Source organism: Bactrocera neohumeralis, chromosome 2 (assembly GCF_024586455.1).
Source record: "Bactrocera neohumeralis isolate Rockhampton chromosome 2, APGP_CSIRO_Bneo_wtdbg2-racon-allhic-juicebox.fasta_v2, whole genome shotgun sequence".
NCBI lineage: Eukaryota > Metazoa > Arthropoda > Insecta > Diptera > Tephritidae > Bactrocera > Bactrocera neohumeralis.
Window position 1 is genome coordinate 7,146,601 of NC_065919.1, and position 20,572 is coordinate 7,167,172.

The 20,572-nt window shown below is 37.1% G+C and overlaps 1 protein-coding gene across 4 annotated transcripts in view; it reads right to left on the reverse strand.

Moving 5' to 3' along the window:
• Positions 1 to 20,572, reverse strand: part of LOC126768063 (zwei Ig domain protein zig-8) — a 202,916-nt gene that overhangs the window by 42,271 nt on the left and 140,073 nt on the right. For 3 of the 4 annotated variants that reach the window (XM_050485957.1, XM_050485951.1, XM_050485966.1), the window contains 2 exons: positions 17,042 to 17,241; positions 3,949 to 4,019 (listed from right to left, as the gene is read on the reverse strand). In XM_050485957.1, the coding sequence (XP_050341914.1) occupies positions 3,949 to 4,019; positions 17,042 to 17,241 (271 nt within the window). The remainder of the gene's footprint in view (positions 1 to 3,948; positions 4,020 to 17,041; positions 17,242 to 20,572) is intronic. The other variant, XM_050485976.1, reaches the window with a different exon arrangement.

The following is a 20,572-nucleotide window of genomic DNA, read 5'->3' on the forward strand; positions in this document are numbered from 1 at the left end:
GCATTGTCTGCTAGCTGCACATCTGTCCTTTCCTTCGCCGCTATATTGTGCTTTTCTTGCTCTGTTTGTCAACATACAATGTCTGCTTGTCCCTTCCAGCTGTCAGTTTGTGCATTCAGCGCGGCAACTCTGCGCAAATAAATATGGACTCGGGTGTGTGTTGCGAGTCCTTGCCCGTCTTATTGTTCAGATTTTGTTGCTGTGCTGGATTTCTTATCACATAGTCGTATAAGTCTTACTAAATTGTTTTCTTGGCTGCTAACATAAGAGTGCACACCCACACACATACGTACTTCCAGAGATTTATATATACATTAGGGTGGTCTGTGTTTCCCTTAGTTTGCTCTGAAATCGCGTGCCATTTCTGCTTCCTTTTCGAGTGCATGCTGCGACACATCCTCAATTCCTAGGTATATTTATGTATTTGTGTTTGTAAATACATTTGAATGCCGTTCCTAGTGCCATTTCCTGGTATGTGGTGCTACACCCATGTATGCTTACTTCGACATTAGTAATGTGATCATATAATGGTTTGTTTAATAGAGATTACTTGCGTTCGCAAAATACATAACAGTAAACACATAAAGATGCGCAAAAGCACTCAGAATTATATACATACATATAAATACATTATGACAGATTCAACAAGTAAATATTCCTTATTATTATGAGTTGCTTAGCGAAAGTATTTTAAGGACGTCTACTGTGTGCAGAAAATAGTAAGACTTTTTAATATAAATTTTGCGCGAAAACCCTTTCCTCAAAATATTTTTTTTCTAGGTTGATTTCACTGTCAGTGACATCTGTAATAGTAAAATAATAATTAGTGTTTAGTATACGCTTGTCTTTCTGAAGTACATAAAGTGCATTCGGCGCTTTTTACGATGAGTGAAATTATTCAAAAAATAAGTTCCATTAAATTTTGTGTGTGGAATCAAATTTCTGGTGTTGAAACGTTCAGAATGTTATAAAAGGCCTTCGGTGTTAATTTTTTGCAGGCAAGTGTATTGATACAAATTATTCCAAGAGGGTTGGGAACGCGTTCACGACGAACCACGCACGAGACCATCAACATTAACTGATGCTCAACACGTCAATAAAATAGAGGAATTGATGCTTGAGAATCGACGACTAATAGTCAGACATCTCACTGGCATCGTTGGCCATATCAGAAGGATCATAGAAAACCATTTTCAAAGATCACTGGCATCGTTGGAAACAATATCAGAAGAAACATTTTGATCAGAATATATTTTCGAATCAGATTCAAAATTATCATCAATGTCGAGCTGAGTCAATGTTGCCATACCCGGTTATTTGTATATATGCGAATTAGTCCCTCACAGGTTACTTTCTCCAACAGAAATTGCTTATTTTTCGGAACTGCAGAAATCGGAATACTATTCGATATAGCTACCACAGAAACTGAACTATCAAAATTCTTGTATGAAAACTTATTTATTTGACAGGATATCTCCACGAGATTTCGCACGGATTATTGTCGAAAATAGAGTGCATCGATGAACTAAAATCTTTGTATGGCTATGAAGCACCATCCTATAGCACTATGAAAAACTGGTACAACGAATTCAATCGTTGCCGACGCCGAAAACATCGATGCCGTACGTGAACTGATAATGCAAGACCGACTTGAAAAAAATTGTGATCACACAAATGTGATGAATTTAATTTAGTTTTTAAGCAGATATCTGCAATAATTAAGTGAGCGTACCTCAGTCGGTATGCCAGTAGTTGCTTTTCGAATCAATTATTCTCCAGTAACATATGTACATATGTACATATGTACCACTTATATACTCATACACAATTACCAGTTAGTCAAATTAATTCCTTGAAAAGATCTAATAACCTAACACATATAATTCATACTTACATCAATAAAGGCGTGACAATATATCATACACTTTATTACATCATTGGATGCGTACTCCAAATGCCCCGACATGCGAGGCATCCAGAACTCATTTGGTTGCATCAACAACACAAGTGTCATTGTGAAAATTATATGCTAACTGACACTGGATTCTACAATATTGTTGCTGCATGTACGTGCAGAATTTCGAAAACATATTCAACACTAATGTAATAAAGGCTTATAAACACATAAGCCTGTATGTGTGTTTATTTATATGGCAAGCGGGTGCTTCAGTTGTGTAACTAAGCCGAGAAATTGCACAAAATTTAAATTAAATATGGCAAAAATGATAAGCGTATATGGAATCGCAGAGCGAAAATTTTACTCAAATACAAATGTATGTATGTACAGCTAGCATCTAACAATAGGTGTGCCAAAATGGCTGATAATTTGAATTTTGGGAAATGTCTGCTAACGTTTATATAATGATTATATTTAATTTAGTATATATGTAAGTGGCACACGATTTATGTATATTGTATTGCCTTTGAGTAGTGTTGTAAGTAAATTCCTGGAAGCAATAAGCAATTAGTGGGCATATTGTTTACTTATTAGTGCATAATATAATATTTTATAAGTATAAGTATGTATATATTGTACACATGTATACATAGCATACAACTTATACTTGTATATATAAGTACATTTCCGCATTATTGAAATTTATATATGCAGATATAATGCTTAGCTAACATTTTCCAGACAATAATTTCAATGGGAATGAATTAAATGCTATTCTCATTAAAACTGTATGAACGATATACACTCGTGGCCACGCAAACCTTACCACTCAAAATTTTCAAGTATTGTGCACACATTGACACCTTGACCACATTTTATAGCATAGAAATTTTTTATTTAGAAATAAGTTAATGACATGTTTATAATCAAAAATATTAAAAATAAAACACATTCAGCTATGGATAAATCAATTGAAAGATAGTGAGCTTTACAAAATGAGCTCGAAATGTAAGATTTTATTTTTTTATTTTTATTTTTTTAATATCATTTACATAGTGTAATTTGAAACTAATATTTTATTTTATTTTTTTTTTAATTAAAACACGAGGTTCAGTCTGTGTATCACTTTAAAAACAATAAAATCGGCCGCTTTTGCATAAGCAGAGAAAAGCTAATTCATGTTTTTCTCATTTAATGCAATAAATTAAAAACTATAATTATAATTAGATAATATAATTTAGTTTACTTATGCTTCCCAAAAACACAAAACAAAATTGAAGTAAATCCCCAACGAACGAAAAAGTTTGAAAAAAAGTTTAAGAAAGTATAGTGGTAAGGTTTGCGTGGCCCGAGTGTAAATCTATATTATAACTAAGATGGTATTAGATTTAAATAAATGAATATATGCATAAATATAAGATTATATCGTAAATGTATCGACATCGCGATATCGATATCAACTAACTTTAACTTTTTTCGTGTTATTAATAAAAACACTATGTATTATAAGAAAATTTTAAGGTAGATATTATTGAAACCCTAACTCTATCGCTAAACCTCAGAATCAATACGACTGCTGGCATTTAAGATATGAGTCACCAATTTAAATGCCGTCGACTGCCTATGTGCCGTGAATGTCAAAATGTTGTATGAAGTCATGTAAATTTGCACTCCAACACCAAGCAAATTACTTCACTTAAGCCACATGCATTGTGGTAATTAAGTGTTTGCTTGGCTAATAGTTTACAATTAATCCACTAAATGCTCGAAAATCAAACCAGATGAAAATGCACGATTCTGTGTATGTATTTGACTTAGATTTAATGCGTTGGGTATTTCAAATAGTTTAATATGAGATCAACACATTTTGTAGCTTTCAGAATAGGCTTCAAGTAAGGCTGCTTAAAGGCTTTCGTTTTCACTATATCCATATATGTAAGTATATATAAGCATGCCTCATATATTTTCAATTTATATATGTATATATAATAACAAGTATTGGTATACTTAGATTTATTACTAGCCTAGCGCATTGTTACGTTTTTAATTACCTGTCAACGGTGAGTATATGACCATCACGCACGCGCACCCAGGACACTGATTTGTTGCCGAGCTGCTTCACCTTAACACAATGCAATGAGAAAGAAAGAAAATTGGAAAACATGTTATTTCATTTGACTGCCAGTTTGCGTTGTGAGAAAATATTAAATATCAGTTAGAAACGCTTAAGTTTGAATGTTGAATTTTTGATTTGTAAAAAGTTGAATACTAAAAAACTTGGTTAAGAATTGCTTTCATTGCAAGCAAAAATTTTTTGTTAAAAAATCCAGAGAAGAACCATTTAAGTTATCTTTTTGTAATAAATAAATATATATTTTTGTTAGATATTAAATACATTTGGAGGATGGAGCGATGTGTAGAAGATCGCACAAGTTAGGAAAGTTCACTCAGCGCCATACACTTGGGAGTGGTCAGAAACGATTCTTTTATTTATGGCTCAAGCAGCTCACGACTTCCGGTCTTAGACCAAAGAAGGTACCCAAAGAACATTCGCTTGTAGGCGAGCTAAAGTGAGAAGACGAATCATCCCTCCCCAGGGTTGTGCGCTGGGTTTGAAAGCCGCCGCGAAAAAAATACCCCAGTGAAAAGGAAGAATCTATTTGTGCTTTTTTATGGATAAGTCAAAGCTTGAGGGAAAGACTAGTGGAGAGTTATATTGTCATGAATTTAGTATCAACTTCAGTTACAGACTACCTGACTATTGCCGTGTTTACTCAAATTAAACTAGCAGTAGATTTACTGCTCCGGAATGCAGCCTCTTTTAGAGAATTGACTGTCTACTCTGATAGCAGTTCGGGGATACTAGTTTGGAGGTCCTTAACCGTGTGTTCAGGAATCTATAAGGCATCCCTAACCTCGTTATCAATAGCATCGACTGACTATGTTATCAGGCTAAGACTGGTTTCCGGAACACAACGGAATTTTAGACCACTATAAAACCGATAAGCTGAGAAGGGAGTGTACTCTAGCTTTGTTATTAGTGGAATAGGAACGGATCGATGCACTTCAGTCCTCGTGTGTTCTATTAGTCGATGGGTGAGCTTCGCGTGAACTTGACCAGCGCTGGGCTAAAATCGATTCATGAGCTTTCGTCAGATCAGTTTTTCCCCAGATTGATCGCAAGATATCCAGTGTGCTCTCTTCCCTCTGTAAGGCTACCCACTCCATATTTGTTGGAGCTGGCCGTTGCCCTTTCGGCGTTCATGTTGTAATTTTGAGAATATCATCGGACACCAGTTGCATGGAGGAAGGCGAAATGGATTTCAGCGCTTCCTTCTTTATTGTTCCACTTTTGCGAAATTAGGACTCAAAGACTTGGGAGCTCACACTTTCAAATATTACACCGAACTGGTGGAAGTAGAAATTAAACGCTTGAGCAAAGCTTTTATTGGTCACAAGGCGTTTTGCTGACTTAAAAGTTCAAAATTATAGGAATCCTGGGCCTCTAAAGGTTCACAAAGAACCGCACAGTGCAAGTGCGACCTCTGAATCAGCCATAAAACCTTACCTAACTGTTTACTATTTGTCTTATCAACTAAAAGTCAGCTTGATGTCGTAGCATTTAATTTTACTAATATCAACTTAAGCGCTTTCTAATTCTAAACGAAATATCTTACTAAATTATGCTCATCACTACGGCATTATATACTTTATATATTCCTTTTATACTAGTATATATGATTACCTATATATGTATATGCATTAGATTTAAACGCAGGCTTTGTTTTATGTTCAACACTTTCATACTAACAAAGCAGTAATTCAGAAATAATTTTCGTGCTCTCAATAATCACGCCCACTCTACATAAACATACATACATTTACAAACTATGTGCTTAATGTATGTATAGACAACGTTGCTTTTAATGGACTCTTGGTTTCACTAGACTCTACTGGACACTCAATTAACCGGCTGTTGACTGAAACCATATACTCTGTATGTGTGCATGTCAAGCAGTGAGCAAGCCACACCTGCTCACTTATTGTAGAAGCATAATTATATACATGTATGTATGTGTGGGTGTCCACGCTTGTGTAGTTCTATGTTATTGCGTGTTATTTGTAAATTATTGCAGGTGCTGTTGCATATGCTATAATTCACACACACACAACAGCAACAAAAACAATAGCAATTATAATGGCAGCAATATCCCATGCATTTACCCTGCCTAGGTGGACTGCTCCTTATACATATCGATTCATTATTTGCTGCTAGCGAACCCATAATTTACAACAGCCCTCCGCCACGTCATGTTGTTGTTCAAGTTGGGCAAACGACACATATTACTTATACACATACATATATACAATATAGTAGACAATACACACTATATATACGCGCATTGCAGTTAATCTCCTTTGGCTTAACTCAACTTCGATCCCTATTTTGTACATTTGACGTCAGAGTAAATTACTGGTTTCGGATTTTGCATAATTTGTCAACGAGCGTAACACTGATTTACTGCTATCCGAATACAGCCAGCCCAAGGCCGAAATGAAATGACCAACATTGATAGGTCGCACCTTTAATTTTGAGCTTTTCGTGAGAGCGCTTCGGCGGTACATTGTATGATATATAATTATATAAGTGTTTTACGCCACAATCACACCAATCAAATGTGCATTAATGAGCTGAAATAGCCGTAAATACAAAAGTAATTGTTTGTTGTTTATTGTAATTAGTGTTCACAGAGATATGGCAACGCTCATTACATGTATTACTTCACGTTTAAACTCTTACTTCCACTTAAAGGCAGCAATAGTCATTAAAATCTTGTATATTTACTTATACAAACGTCAGCATCGAGTGAACAACAAATACAAGTGGCGTGCTATTTAACGGCATTGTGGCCTTAGAACGTTACGCAAAACACAGTTTTAATTTCGCCATTCGCTTTTAAGCATTTGCGCTCGTTTAAATCTAAATGCCTGCAACGCGCTTTGAAATGCATAGAACAAACGCTGGAGTAGGGGAAGGTAAACCAACATGAAAATGCAATTAAAAACTTAAATTGCGTTAAACGCGCTACCGAGTGCGGCTGCATCGCGCAAACAACGCATTCTAGAAGACCCTGTAGGAAGAAGTGTATGGGCAAGCCTATGAAATATTATACATTTCTTTTAGTTTGTTATCAATTTTTTTTACAAACAGTCAGTTTTTAGATTGCTTTATAATCAGCGCTGGCAATGAAAGAAAATAATGTGTCATCATCCACCTCTAAAGAGCCAGAACCTGCTTTTGACCAAAACTGTTAAACGGGTTACTGCAGACCAATGGAAACTGCCTATTAGAAGCGAAAATCTGCATTTGGACAATTGCTAGAAAACTAAATATTTATCATTACGAGGCAGTCCAAATAGGCATGGGTGTCATTTGCATGGATCAGAAGTAGATTTGGGGACGGAATGTGCCTCAAGATAAGAGTTCGAGTGTTTTGGATTCAGAACTAGACAAACTACTGTGATCAGATTGAAAGGTGAATTTTGTCCATTTCATTTCCTTCAAAGTAATCCCCTCCCGCTGCAATACACTTATGCCAACGAATTTTCCAGTCATCATAGCACTTGAAAAAATCCTCCGTCGTGATGGCCATCAGAGCCTTCTTCGATTCAGCGTTTATATCCTCAATTGAGTCAAAATGGTGTCCTTGTAGTGGTCATGTGAAATTGCTGAGTAGCCAGAAGTTACACGAAGGTAAATCAGGCGAATGCGGTGGTTGCGGCACGATATTAGTTGAAAATGTGGCGAAATGATGACGAATAACCAATGCAGTATGAGATGATGCATTGTCGCACTTCTTCAATAAATTCAGACATAGTAAAAATCGGAGAATTCACTTTTGGAGCCTTACAAAACGACGCGTATCTCAAATACTAATGAATATTTTGATAATAATTTGAATTTTAGCATAGATGTCATTAAAACAGTACTACCAACTTACAACCAAAAAAAAAAATTCACCAATTCGAAAAACACGCGAAGTATAAACTAAAAATTCACCTTTCAATTTGATCACAGTAGTATATAGGCGAAGGATTATTTATGATGAAACAGAAGGCTTGTGGAAGAATTAAATCTCATCAAAGAGAGTAGCGGAACTTAAAACATTTATACAGCTGGATCAAAAATATATTAGTCGGAGCTGGATCTCAGATGACCATTAAAGTTTCCTGAATACTGCAGTATCTTTCAAGCGGAAGTCTTTGCAGTCAGCAAAGCATCCGAAATAGCTAACAATAAAAAGGATAAATATATTCGTCGATAGCCAAGCGGCAATTATGACAGTAATCACACATCGCAATACGTCCTTAGAAGGGGGAGGCATTCGATGTAGCGTCTGTCGAAAAGCGGCCGCATATATACCAAGTTCCAAGTCACAAAGGTATTCCGGGTAAAAAATAGCTAATGAGATTGCCAAAAATGCCATCCGCCTGCCAATTAAACAAATACAGGAAATATGGAAGTCACTAAAATAGTATAAAACGAAATTTCTGAATGGGCTGACAGGTGGATCAGGGCGAGATGGAATGTTTTAAGTACACGTTAGAAAAACTCGCATGTTGTTTACTTACGTGCTTTCGAAAGTACTACCGGACGGCTGTTCGACTCTTGACAGAACACTATCTCTTCATATCACATGGGACCCGGATAAAGTAAAGGCGACACAAGCAGGAATCGCAGAAAAATTGGCATGAGAACTTATGAACGTATGCAGCACTATCTAGAACAAAGGTGTGTCTACCGAGATATTTTAATCATGGTTTCAACTCACTCGAAAATGCAATTGTTTCAGTCGATGTACTATGTGAGCGCTTGCATTGTCGTAGTGAAGAGTGATCCGTCTTCGGCGGTTGGTTTTCCTGATTTCTAGAAATACAACTGGCAAACAAATGGTTGTAGACCACTCGCCTCCATAGTTTGCGGAATCACACTGATTTTGGAAGACCTTCACGAAATTCCCCGTGGAGTGATCTATGACCTCGATTGTACTCTCCATACCATCGATAAACAATGGTAGTTGATTTTGCACCAGTTGTAAAAAATAATTTTCGCGATTTTTGTTCCAGTTTTTCGCCAAGATGAACATTTAAAGTCACTGTAAACAACACAATTAGCGCTAGTTTGTCAAAGAGTTCGCCATTCACGTGGGAGTGGCAAGAAACGATTCTTCACGACTTCCGGTCTCAGAACAAGTATCCTCTGGGTATCCAAAAACATCCATTTGAAGGCGAACTAAAGTGAGAAGACGAAACATCCCTCCCCAGGGTTGTGCGTTGGGCTTGGAATCCGCCACGTAAAAACACACTTCGAATGAAAAGAATAAAACGACCTCAAATGAGTGGCTATAACTGCGTAAGCGGTGTCTACGCCAATAAAGATGAAGATATATCCTGTAATATAATAATATTATATTTTGAAGTTGTACATTTGTGAAAACCAGTTCGCCTATTCCAATTTGTACCAAAGTGGCATTTGAATGATCCATATAGGATACTCTTTTCACTTTCTCTTTGCTGATTGCATTGAAATTCCAACCAGTAACGCATAGTGGGGCGCAACTCGGAAATAAGCGCTTGCAATAGCCCACAAATTTTAAGTTCCGAGCAAGAGATGTATGCATTTTCCCAACTCACCATGCAATTAAATCACTCAAACCCCTCAGCCACGCCACGCCACATAAACCGTTTGTAGTTTGCTGCCTGCTCCTTCCTATTCTTGGTAAGCCTTAAATTAAATATGCCTAATTGTTGTTGCAACTGCACAACACACTCACACATACACGTGTGTACACAAATGCGCATATGTGCTTACTCGTAAGAGAGCGAGTGCTATCTGCCTGCTCCGCTTCCAGCGAATCACTTGCCATTGTAATCACTTCGTCTAATTAGCGGCTGCAAAAGTGGCTAAAATTGTTAATTTGGATAATACTAATCGAAATTAGCCTATTCTAGCGTGAACGAATGAATATTCAATGCCAGCTTGATAGGCCCGCTCAGTGGCGTTGTGGGCGGCATGGCTTGTACCAACAACCGTTACTAACACAGTTACGGCAAACAGAACCGCATTTGAAAATTGGCTTAATTGATGTGGATTTGTATGCGTAGAAGTGGTCTCATTTGGTCTCATTCGATTCGAATTCTAGCGCAAATGATGGCCTTTAAATTGGAAATGTGGAGCACCAAATTATTTAGGCATATTCTTTGTTATATTGCGGAGCAGAGGCAATTTAACAGTTGCATTGGCAGAATTAGATGATATTTCGATTGGCTTTTGTTTTAAAGTTACTTGGAGAGTTCGATAACTGTGTTATAGAAGTATAAAAAGAAAGTTAATTGGTTGCTTGGGAGATCATGGTTTTTGTTGATAACACAAATTGACAATGTCAGATGCTCGGCACAACCTGGATACACGCTTGCTGTCACAACTATTGTAAGACCGAGTCTGCTCTACGACGCAGTAGTTTGGTGGACAGGCGTTTGGAAATCCACCTATCGAAAGCCAATGGAAAGGGTTCAAAGGCTCGCTGCGCTGTGCATGAAAGGAGCGCTAAGAACCAATCCAATGGCAGCTCTTGAGCTTGTGCTAAGCAGCTATAAGATAATTTACATATAGAAGGAGAAGGATCAATGGGTAAAGGCGATTTGACAAGCACTGATCACATGTCCTCACTTGTTGATTGGGAAAGAAGGTGCAGAGCATACTAGAGAAAGATGGTTGGCGTAAAAATATATTGGCTGCGCGCAACTCATTAAACATCTTTACCGATAGCGCAAAATGAAGGACGGAGTTGGTGTGGTGATATACTGTCCAAAGTTAGGCATAAAGCAACGTCTGCAGTATATCTTAAGCAGAGGTCTTAGCTATTGCGAAAGCCGCGGAGCGAATCTGTAATGCATCAGCACACAACGCCACAGTTAATATCTACGTAGGCAGCCAAGCAACAATCAAGGCGTTAACCCGGCAACGCATATCGGCTAGAAGTGTCTTGGGAAGCAGGGCAACAGTGAAGAGCTTTGCCAGGAACAACCTATTTCACTTGTAATGGGTGCCAGGTCAAAAAGGCATCGATGACAATGATATAGTGAAGAAGATTGCCAGAGTGATGTACGGCTGTCATGTAATAATGTGACTGACATTGATAAACCCAATTATTGTCTTTACGACGACCTGAACAAGGTCATGGCAAGGATTGTGAAAATTCGATGGTATGGTCTATCAGGATGCAAAACTACGAAAGTGTTTTACACTGCGGTAGGTCTAAAATATGCAAGGTTCCCACTCACTCCTGAAAAAAGAAACTGTAGAAATATAATTGCAACAAACTCTGGTCACAGTCTGGTGGCGGCACATGTCTGCATTATGGGGCTAAAAGATCAAGATGCAATGTTTAAAACATTTGGGAGCCCATATCGTGCGACTCTGGACAGACAGACAGACACTGGAAGAGGTAATGATGGTGACTCCGTAGAACCTATTGAAATTCGCTTCGAGCGCTGGCATCATGAAAGATGATTACTTCTCTTGACTAACGAAACAGCACTGCGTCTGTCATCGCTAAGGACCATACTAGTCTCTGCGTGGCTCACGAGCCCGCCAGCGTAACCTAACCTAGCCTACGATGATGTGGTTGACTGACAAAAGTACAACGGGGAAGCTTATTACGTTGACTGTTCGTCGTACTTTGAGTTCCAGAACATACTTGTACACAATAAGATAAGTTTACGCAAAATTTCGTGAAAGCAAAAAACTTTTGCTGAAGATAAAAATAGGAAACCCGAAAACTGGGTTATGTGTATTCATCACATCAAATTTGAGGTTATGTGAAAAAAGTCTGTATGCAAGAGTTGTAGATATTTTCATTACCTACAACATTGTCATATAAATTTTTCTACAAAACTAGTGGTTTTACCGAAAATCGAGTAAAAGCAACTTTAACCCTTAAAAATTTCAGCCATGCTGCTTCCTTTTCCTGAACTCAGATCGGACTGGTTTTTACTTAGTAGTTGTTATTTCTTCTTTCGTTTCCGATAAGTTTCATGCATTACTACGCATTTCATTTTCAAAAGCTTCTGCACTTGTCTACTTTGTACGTACAAATCTTCACATATTTCTACTATAACTTTGTTATAGGAAATATTTTGTGCCATTAAATACAGAAAATTATTTTCTTGTATTACCTCACTCATTCAAATATGCATGAATAGAATCCAATCAACGAAATCATTTGCTTTTCACCATTATAATATATTAAATTACTCCTGCACAAACACCCTGTCACACTTCTTCACGCTTAGATTTGGCTATGCAAAAGTGAATGGTATTTGCACTTCCTGCTTGACCCCACTGTAAACACAGCGTTGTGATAATAACTGCTGCCGCTTGTCAGATAAATTTAAATAAATTGAAATTTCGACAAATTGGAACGCATGTTTTTAATTAAGAACTTTTCGAAAATCGAATCGATTTCATTAATGCCCCCCAAAAATAAAGGATGTCGTCATTAGAACAAATCCCCAGGTTGTTTGCGCGCACAGATACCTATACATACATATTTGAATAGGAGGGTGAGAGTCTGCAGTAGTTGTAGTTGTTGTTGTTGTCGTAGTCGTTGTAGTTGCGGCAATGCGACACTCCAATTACGCGAACAAAAGGATATGCAAATCACCTGCTACGCTGAACTTTGTACGAATGACAGTAGTGAATGGGAAATGCTGTTAGCAACTGGAGGCAGCAGCCGTTAGCAGCTACAAATTTCATTAATTAAGTCGACGTCTCCGTGCGACAGACAACAGGCACACACACAAATCTGCACAGTTACTCACACAATAACCATTCACCGAAAATTAACAACGCTGTGGGTTCAAGCAGCAGCAGCTGGCGCAAGGCACAACCAAATTTGGCGTTAAATGTAAATGAGTTTTTGAACACAAAGGACTCGCTTTCAATGGGCGAAGTGAAATGCATAGAAGGCAGACAGTTAGCCAAAATGTATGCCGTTTTGAAACTTAAGATTTGGTGGCAGTAATACGAAAACGCATAGTTTTCAAAGACTCTCTGGTAAAATAGCGCCTCTTATAGTGCTGAATAGGTTTGAAAGCTTCTCCCAATGCTTTGAAGTCCCAATGCTTTCACCGCTAATTATCAACTATCGTGAAATTAATTCATTAAAATTCCAACGCGACCTTGTGGCAAAAAATTGTCAATAGAAATTTGATTTAAATAAATAAATAAATACTTTTCGTAATTCAATTATCTGCTGGAGTTCCCCTTTTGCCACTATAAAAGCTTAGTTATTCATCGCTTCTGTTGAAGGCACGCAAAGCCTGCAACACATTTCCTTGTAAATATTTGCTTTGTGTGCGGCAATGCGAGATTAGCATTTCATACAAATTGTATTTCGTTCATTGCACTATGCTATATATATACAACTAGTATATTATTATATTATATAATATCTAAATATATAAGATGCTAAGCATTTGCGAGCAGCGCTGTTGACTTTGTGCTGCTAACACCCGGCAATAATCTTTTGTAATTATGAAACCCATCATCAGGTAATCCGAGCGCTTAAACGTGGTCTTATTAATTTTGTACGCTACAACAACAAGCGCTCTCAGTTTCAATCTCAATGGCATACGCTTTGGCATCCTCATAGCTACCGTGAAGGCCACTTCTGCCTAATTAAATTTGTTTGACTTGTCTACGATGCCACGGCAACATTACATCACCTGCTGATAAACCAATTTTTCGCTTTCAGCTCTCGTTTTACCGTTACTTTCATCTGCTTGTGCCTTGTAGCAATCTCGTTAGCCGCAAAAATATTGTTTTTTGTTTTATCTCCTCTACAGTTTCGCTAACCTTAGTTGGGTATTTCATTATTTTTTAACAGCAACCTAATGACACTTAAGCTTTCATTTTCCTGATTTTTACGTTCGGTTTTTTTTTAACTGTAAATAATTTTTATACCCACGGCATGTATTTATAATGAATTTGACCGGCGTTTTGGGCGATTAAAATAAATTAAAGCACAACAGCATAATAGAGAACAGAGTGACTCGTTGCCTTGGTGACGTCATACTAGCGCAGAATGCTGAAGTATGTCTGACTATTCGACAATTTTCTTCTGACAGCAGCTGGTAATATGAGTGTTCGAATAGTTCAAGTTTCTTTTTTAGTTATAGAAATAAAATACAAGGTGCGTTTCAAAGTAAATAAGACTTAAAAAAATATAACAAATGGTTTTTTCAGCAAAATCAATTTATTTTATTCAAAATAGTCTCCTTCTGCTTCAGTACAGCTTTTTGCACGATCCAAAAGCATGTCGAACGTGTGTTTTAGCTCGTTGGCCGGTATGGCCGTCAGCATGCCGGTGCAAGCCTTTTGAATAGCCTCTACGTCTGCATAACACTTTCTTTTCATGGGCAAATGCAATTTTCCGATAAGGAAGATATCGCCCGGTGCATATCAGGTGAATACGGCGAGTGGTTAATGGTTAAAATGTGACTTTTGGTCAAATGGGCAAATTTTTGCAATTTGCGAACAAACCGTCACACACCTTTCGTAAGCCCAAATGTTCGGTCAAAATGCGATAAATCGATGTTTTGGAGATGTTCAATTCCATTTCAATGAATTTCAATTATGATTTCGGCTGATTTTTGATAAATTCACGCACAGTTTCGATGGAATTTCCGGTGAACACGGATTCTGATTGGCCCACATGTTGATCGTCATTTATGTCCTCACGACCGCTTTGACAACGTGCACTCTGCTATGGGATAAGCAATCATCGCCATAAACTTGTTAAATCAATTGAAACGTTTCGGTAAAAGTGTTACCAATTTTAAAACAAAATTTACTGTTTGCTCTTAGTTCGAAGCTGATTTTCGCACCGATAACACAAACATACTGACACGTAAAACGCAATAACTTCACTTCCAATCAATCAAATGTCATGAAATTCTCACTGGACAATCGATAAAGATAGCAGATTCAGACGCACCAGTCAACATATAGATGGCGCCTCCATGGGCGCTAGATTCAAAAAGTCATGTTTATGTTGGAACACACCTTGTAGTATTTACTCTGTTGCTTCTTTGCATTTTCTTTAAATTTAGAAACACATATTTTATTTACTTTTATTTCAAACTCGTAGTTATCGAATACATTCCTTGGGTACAACTAGCTTCATTGCATGCAATCACTGTAATCTTTGTAGCCGTTTAACCGCCTGCAAGTGGTTCTCATCATCATTCGCTAAATTTACCGTCTGAGAGCGAAATGATATCATAATCACCTTGACATTGCATTTAAGCTTTGCTTTTAAGCATGAGCACTTTTTATTTTGTTCTTGTAATTTGAATTGCTAATGTAAAACAAGTTAATAAACATTAAAAGGACAAGTATCCGCTCACAAATGGCCGATGCTTGGGTCTGACGTTATATTATATTGCTACCGTCATCTATATTTATTGCTCTCCAGTTTCGCGTTGCAGGTTCATTTTTGTTACCCTTTATTTATTTGTGGCTCGAATATTTCTTTAAAATATTTGATTTGACTAAGGATAAGATTTTATCTGATGAGTCGGCTTTAGGAGCGTTCGAGAAGTAGATTTTGTGGTAGATTTATGGTCCGATGAGCTGTGTGAAATATTCAGCGTGATTGACATACTATAGTTCAGTGAATCAAGAGACAGCGCCTACGCTGACTCGGTCATGTTGTCCATTTCGATGAGAAACTCCAGCTTTGAAGGTATGCGATTCATTACCCGCCGATGGAAGCAGAGGAAGAGTAAGATCTCCACACTCTGTTGGAGAGATCAGGTGGAGCAGGACTTGGCTGTACTTGGTATCTCGAATTGGTGCCAAATAGTGAAGAGAAGAATCGAGAAATGATGAGTTAACTCGGCTGTAAACGCGTAAGCCAATAAAGAAGAGGGATATGTAAAGTGTTAAAATTAAGAGAGAATATTTTTGCTACACTAAAGACTTTAATAGGGTTTTGTGCCTTGTTTCAGCTGGAGCTTAGCTTCTAAAATAGTTTTAAACAAACATGCATTAATCTGCTATAGCTTTTACGGTAAGTTCTTCTTTGTGAAAATGAAAATATATATTAGGAAATGCGGACAAAGTGAAATATTTTCTCCAAATAGTGACCAACCAGTACTCGAAAGACTCAATATAATATTTACTAATATATTTTTTTCATAAAATTTTAGAAAATGTTCTGTTTTTATACCCTGAATAGGGTATATTAAGTATGCTACGATTTTTTTAACACCCAAAAGAAATTGTCAGAGACCCTATAAAATGTGTATAAAAATGATCAGCGTGAGAAGCTGAGTCCATAGAGTTAAGTCCGTCCGTTTGTCTGTTTATATAGGAACTAGCTCATCAATTTTTGAGATATTGATTTGAAACTTTGCATCTGTCTTTTCTCATCAAGAAGCCGTTCATTTGTCCATATCGGACCATTATAGCGCATAAATGGCATACACACTGAAGGATCGGAACGAAGTGCTTGTATGGAAAACTTTTTCATTTGACCAGATATCTACACGAAATTTGACATGAGTTGTTCTCTAAGGTAATAATCCACTCTCCGTGGGAATTGCTCGGTTTTTGTTTTGTTTTCCATAAAATTTTCCAAAAATATCTGTTTTTGTCTAATAATATGTAACGATAATAAATCCAAATATTTTACTTTGCTGTCAATCAAGCAGCTTTGTTTGAAGTTAGTGTCAGAAATTTGATATTCGTCAAATACCTACAGACGTGAAAGCGCATCAAAATATATTTGCTAAGCCGCTATTTGGGCCAGTCACACGCTTCAGCTGTTTTCCAACATGAAATACAAACGAAATTATAAATAACTAGACAAAGGCATAAGCAAGACAGAAAATCAAAAACAAAAACTAAAGATAATATATATGATACAAATACAATGATGCATAATAAGGAATTTTTTATACGTCTGCAAGGAAACGCCGAGGAATATGCAGCGCTGGTTCGCGCGGGCGTATGAGCAATTTGAGAATAAACGGTATTGATTCTAATTAGCTTGTCTTTTTTTCCAACACACTTACCCGACATGGCAAATACGCGTGCGTGCCGATCTGTGCGGTTACGTTTGTTGAGGCATAGCCCTCCAAGTAGGGTTCCACGAAGGCTGGCACTGTCGCCGTGGATGTGACACCCACTGTGACGCTGCTGCTGCTGCTGGTTATGACGGCGGGAGATGCGCTGTATTGTGGCGTCAAATCGACAACTTCGGCATGAAGGGGTACTGAAATGGGAAAATAACAGCCCAATGAAAAATTTTAGGTTCAAAATGTAAGAGTTTCAGTTAAAAATTTCGATTTAAATAAGACTTAGGTATATATGTATATATAAATGTGTGTGTGTTGCTGTAATAACGCCTCCAACAAATTTGCGACTTTTTAATTGTGTTACACAAAACCGAAAATTGCAACCATCCATCAAACTGGCAGCCGCAAGTCGCTGTCAATTCCATGTCTACGCGCAAATAACACTTTGTCGTGGCATTTTGAAACAAGAGCGTTCAAATATGTACCCACATCCACTTGTGCTCCTCTAATAACGGCAAAAGCGCAATTTCAAAACTCCATAGGTGCATGACTAACGGCAAACGCGCACACTTTCAGAAAAGTTTCAGTTTATTAATTTATGACATCAAAAGTAACGATAGAATGACACTTTGAAAATTCTTCCGAGCATACACGCGGAAGCAGTTTCCAGTTTTATGATGCCTCATGCCTCAATGTGTCGGTTTTGTAATGGCTTGGCAATTAGCTTATAGCATTGAGTTGTTTCTTAGTTGAGGACGCAAAATTATTTAACTAAGAAAAAAATTAAGACTACTTTTACTAAAAATTTTTCATCTCATAATATTAATCATCTGGCTAATTCTTTTCTAATTATAGTATTGAAGCAGCCTTTAAAAGCCCCGATTTTGAGGAGAAAAAACAATTTTATGAATCTGTTCCCGGAAACGAGAGTTACGATTTCTTTAGGCGAGTTTGAGGTGATGAATCACAGTTTAATTGTCATTAGTTAACACAAAAATTCAAGCTCTCGTGTAACAGCACTACTGAATATGTGGCCTTGGTTCTAATTGCTAACTTTTTGTCGAAAATGTCGGTCGTTCTATGAAATACATCATTGAAATTCGGAAAAAGTCGTTTTCCTGATTATAATGCGCTTATACGTCAAAATTGCGTTGAACCGAATCATTACTTCTTTTAGCCTTCAAATACTTAATATAAGCCTTATACATGAGTGATAGTAAGCTAGATAACTTAATGAAACTCTAATGTACATCTTTTTCTATTAACAATATGGCGTACGGCCGAACATAGATGCAAGTCGGGCCAACAGGTAAAAACTCGTATAGGACGGCAGCTACAGTTTATTCCCCCCTCGCATATTTTGAAAATATTTACTCATGTTTAAAATCTTTAACCTCAGCTTGAGCACTGCTTATTAAAAACATATTAAAATAACGCTCTACTAATCTCATACCTACATTCAGCAACCTACTTTCAACTGAAATTCACCTCCTACTGTGAATTTTGAACGGCAACATTTGATCGCTGTCTTCAAAAGCAAAATATGCAAAAAAAATAGCAAAAACTGTACAAATTCTCATGTTAACAAAAACAAGTTATAAATACTAACCAAAGCTTAATCAAAATGCGTAATTTTTCGGCGAACCCTCCGCCTCGTTCATAGCGATTGAAGGTCTATACTACTAAAATGACGCATTAAAATCCATTGTTATAAAATTCTACGAAATCATCGTTAGAAATTGCATGCTAATTGGGAATTTGAAGAGTCATTGGTGGAGTGGGATTCTACTTAACTATAAAATTTGCCAACTGCCTCCACAAAAATAAATTAAAGTGGTTGACTGACTGAAACATTTTAAAAGAATTTCAATATCACTTTAAATATTTACTGCGCAATATTTCTCTACAATATTACACTGCTGGGTATCCATATGCTAATTATATTTATGAACAACCTTAATTAGCCGAATATTTAGTAGTTGAGACCATAATTAGGAAGTCACCAATACACATATAATTGCACGTGTACATGCATGCATACATGACTGACATAACTCTCTAATTACAATATACTGCGCAGTAATAATAAGGCTTCATGACATAATTGCCATGAGTATCTGTGAACTCATATAAATTTCATATTACAATAAAACATGGACTTCAACTAACAATGTGTTGTAATTAAATTAAGCGCCTAATCAATGGATAATGTGCGGCAAGGAATAGCTTGCATATTAGGCGTAAAATAAGCGACTTCAAAGGCAGCTTTACAAATTTGCTTTGCTATTAAACACCGGCACTTAAATATGCAGAGCTAATTGAAGCCACGAACTTTTAGTTAATACTTTTAAAAAATTTTATTTTACAGAAAATTCGTAGCCAATTTTTGATATCTGCGAATTAAGTATGTTTCTTGTAGGCCTTAAGCCACATAAGCTTGAATCAAATGATTGGTACTTTCACCAACTGAATGCAAATAAATTTGTGAACTTCAGATTATGCTATGAAAACTGTTTCATGCAAAATGGTTCGTCGCACTCCAAAGGCGCATGCCACAGTGGTTTTTTCGATGCATTTAATAAAAGCGATGGTAAAGATATAAAGTGTTAATTTTGAGAGATAGTTTCATTCTAGACTTCGTGAAGTGAACACCGAAGACGCTGAACGCTGTGGACCCCCAAAAGATGTTGTTACCGACGAAAATGTCCAAAAGGTCCAGAAAATAATTTTGGATGATCGTAAAGTTAAGTTGTTCGAGATATCAGGTACTATAAGTATATCAACTGAATGTGTACATCGTAACACTCACGAATATTTGGGTATCAGAAAGCTCTGTGCAAAGTGGGTGCCACGCGAGCCCACTATTAACGAAAAACAACAACGGTTTCATGTTTCGGAGCAGTAATAAATCCGAGTTTTTGGGTCGATATGTGACAATGGATGACACATGTCTACATAATTTCATCCCGTAGTACAGTCGACAGACATCTGAGTGGTCTGCACACGATGAAACCGCTCCAAAGCGTTGGAAAAACGCAACAGGCGACTGCCAAGATGGCGTTTGTATTTTTGAATGTGCGTGGTATGATTTTTATTGACTACCTCGGAAAAGGAACGACCATCAGCCGCGATTATTATACATATAGCGTTATTGGACCGTTTGTAGGACAAAATCACCAAAAAACGGACGCATATGAAGAAATAGATACTGCTGTCTCACCAAGATAATGAACCCTGTCACATGTCAGTAAAAATATTGGCAAAACTCCATAAATTGTACACATTATTTTCTTTCCAAAAAGCTGTTATTTGTGGAACCGTCGATATCGGGTCACAATAGCATATAGCTGCAATATAAATTGAGCGCTAAAAATCATATCTTTGTGGGAGAACCTTTTTTATTTGCCGAGATATCTTATCGGTTGGCGTTTGTTCTTGCTCATTGCCTTAATGATGTCTTCGAAGAGATTTTTCAGATTGAACCACTATAGCATATAGTTGACATATAAACAAACGATCAAAATGAAG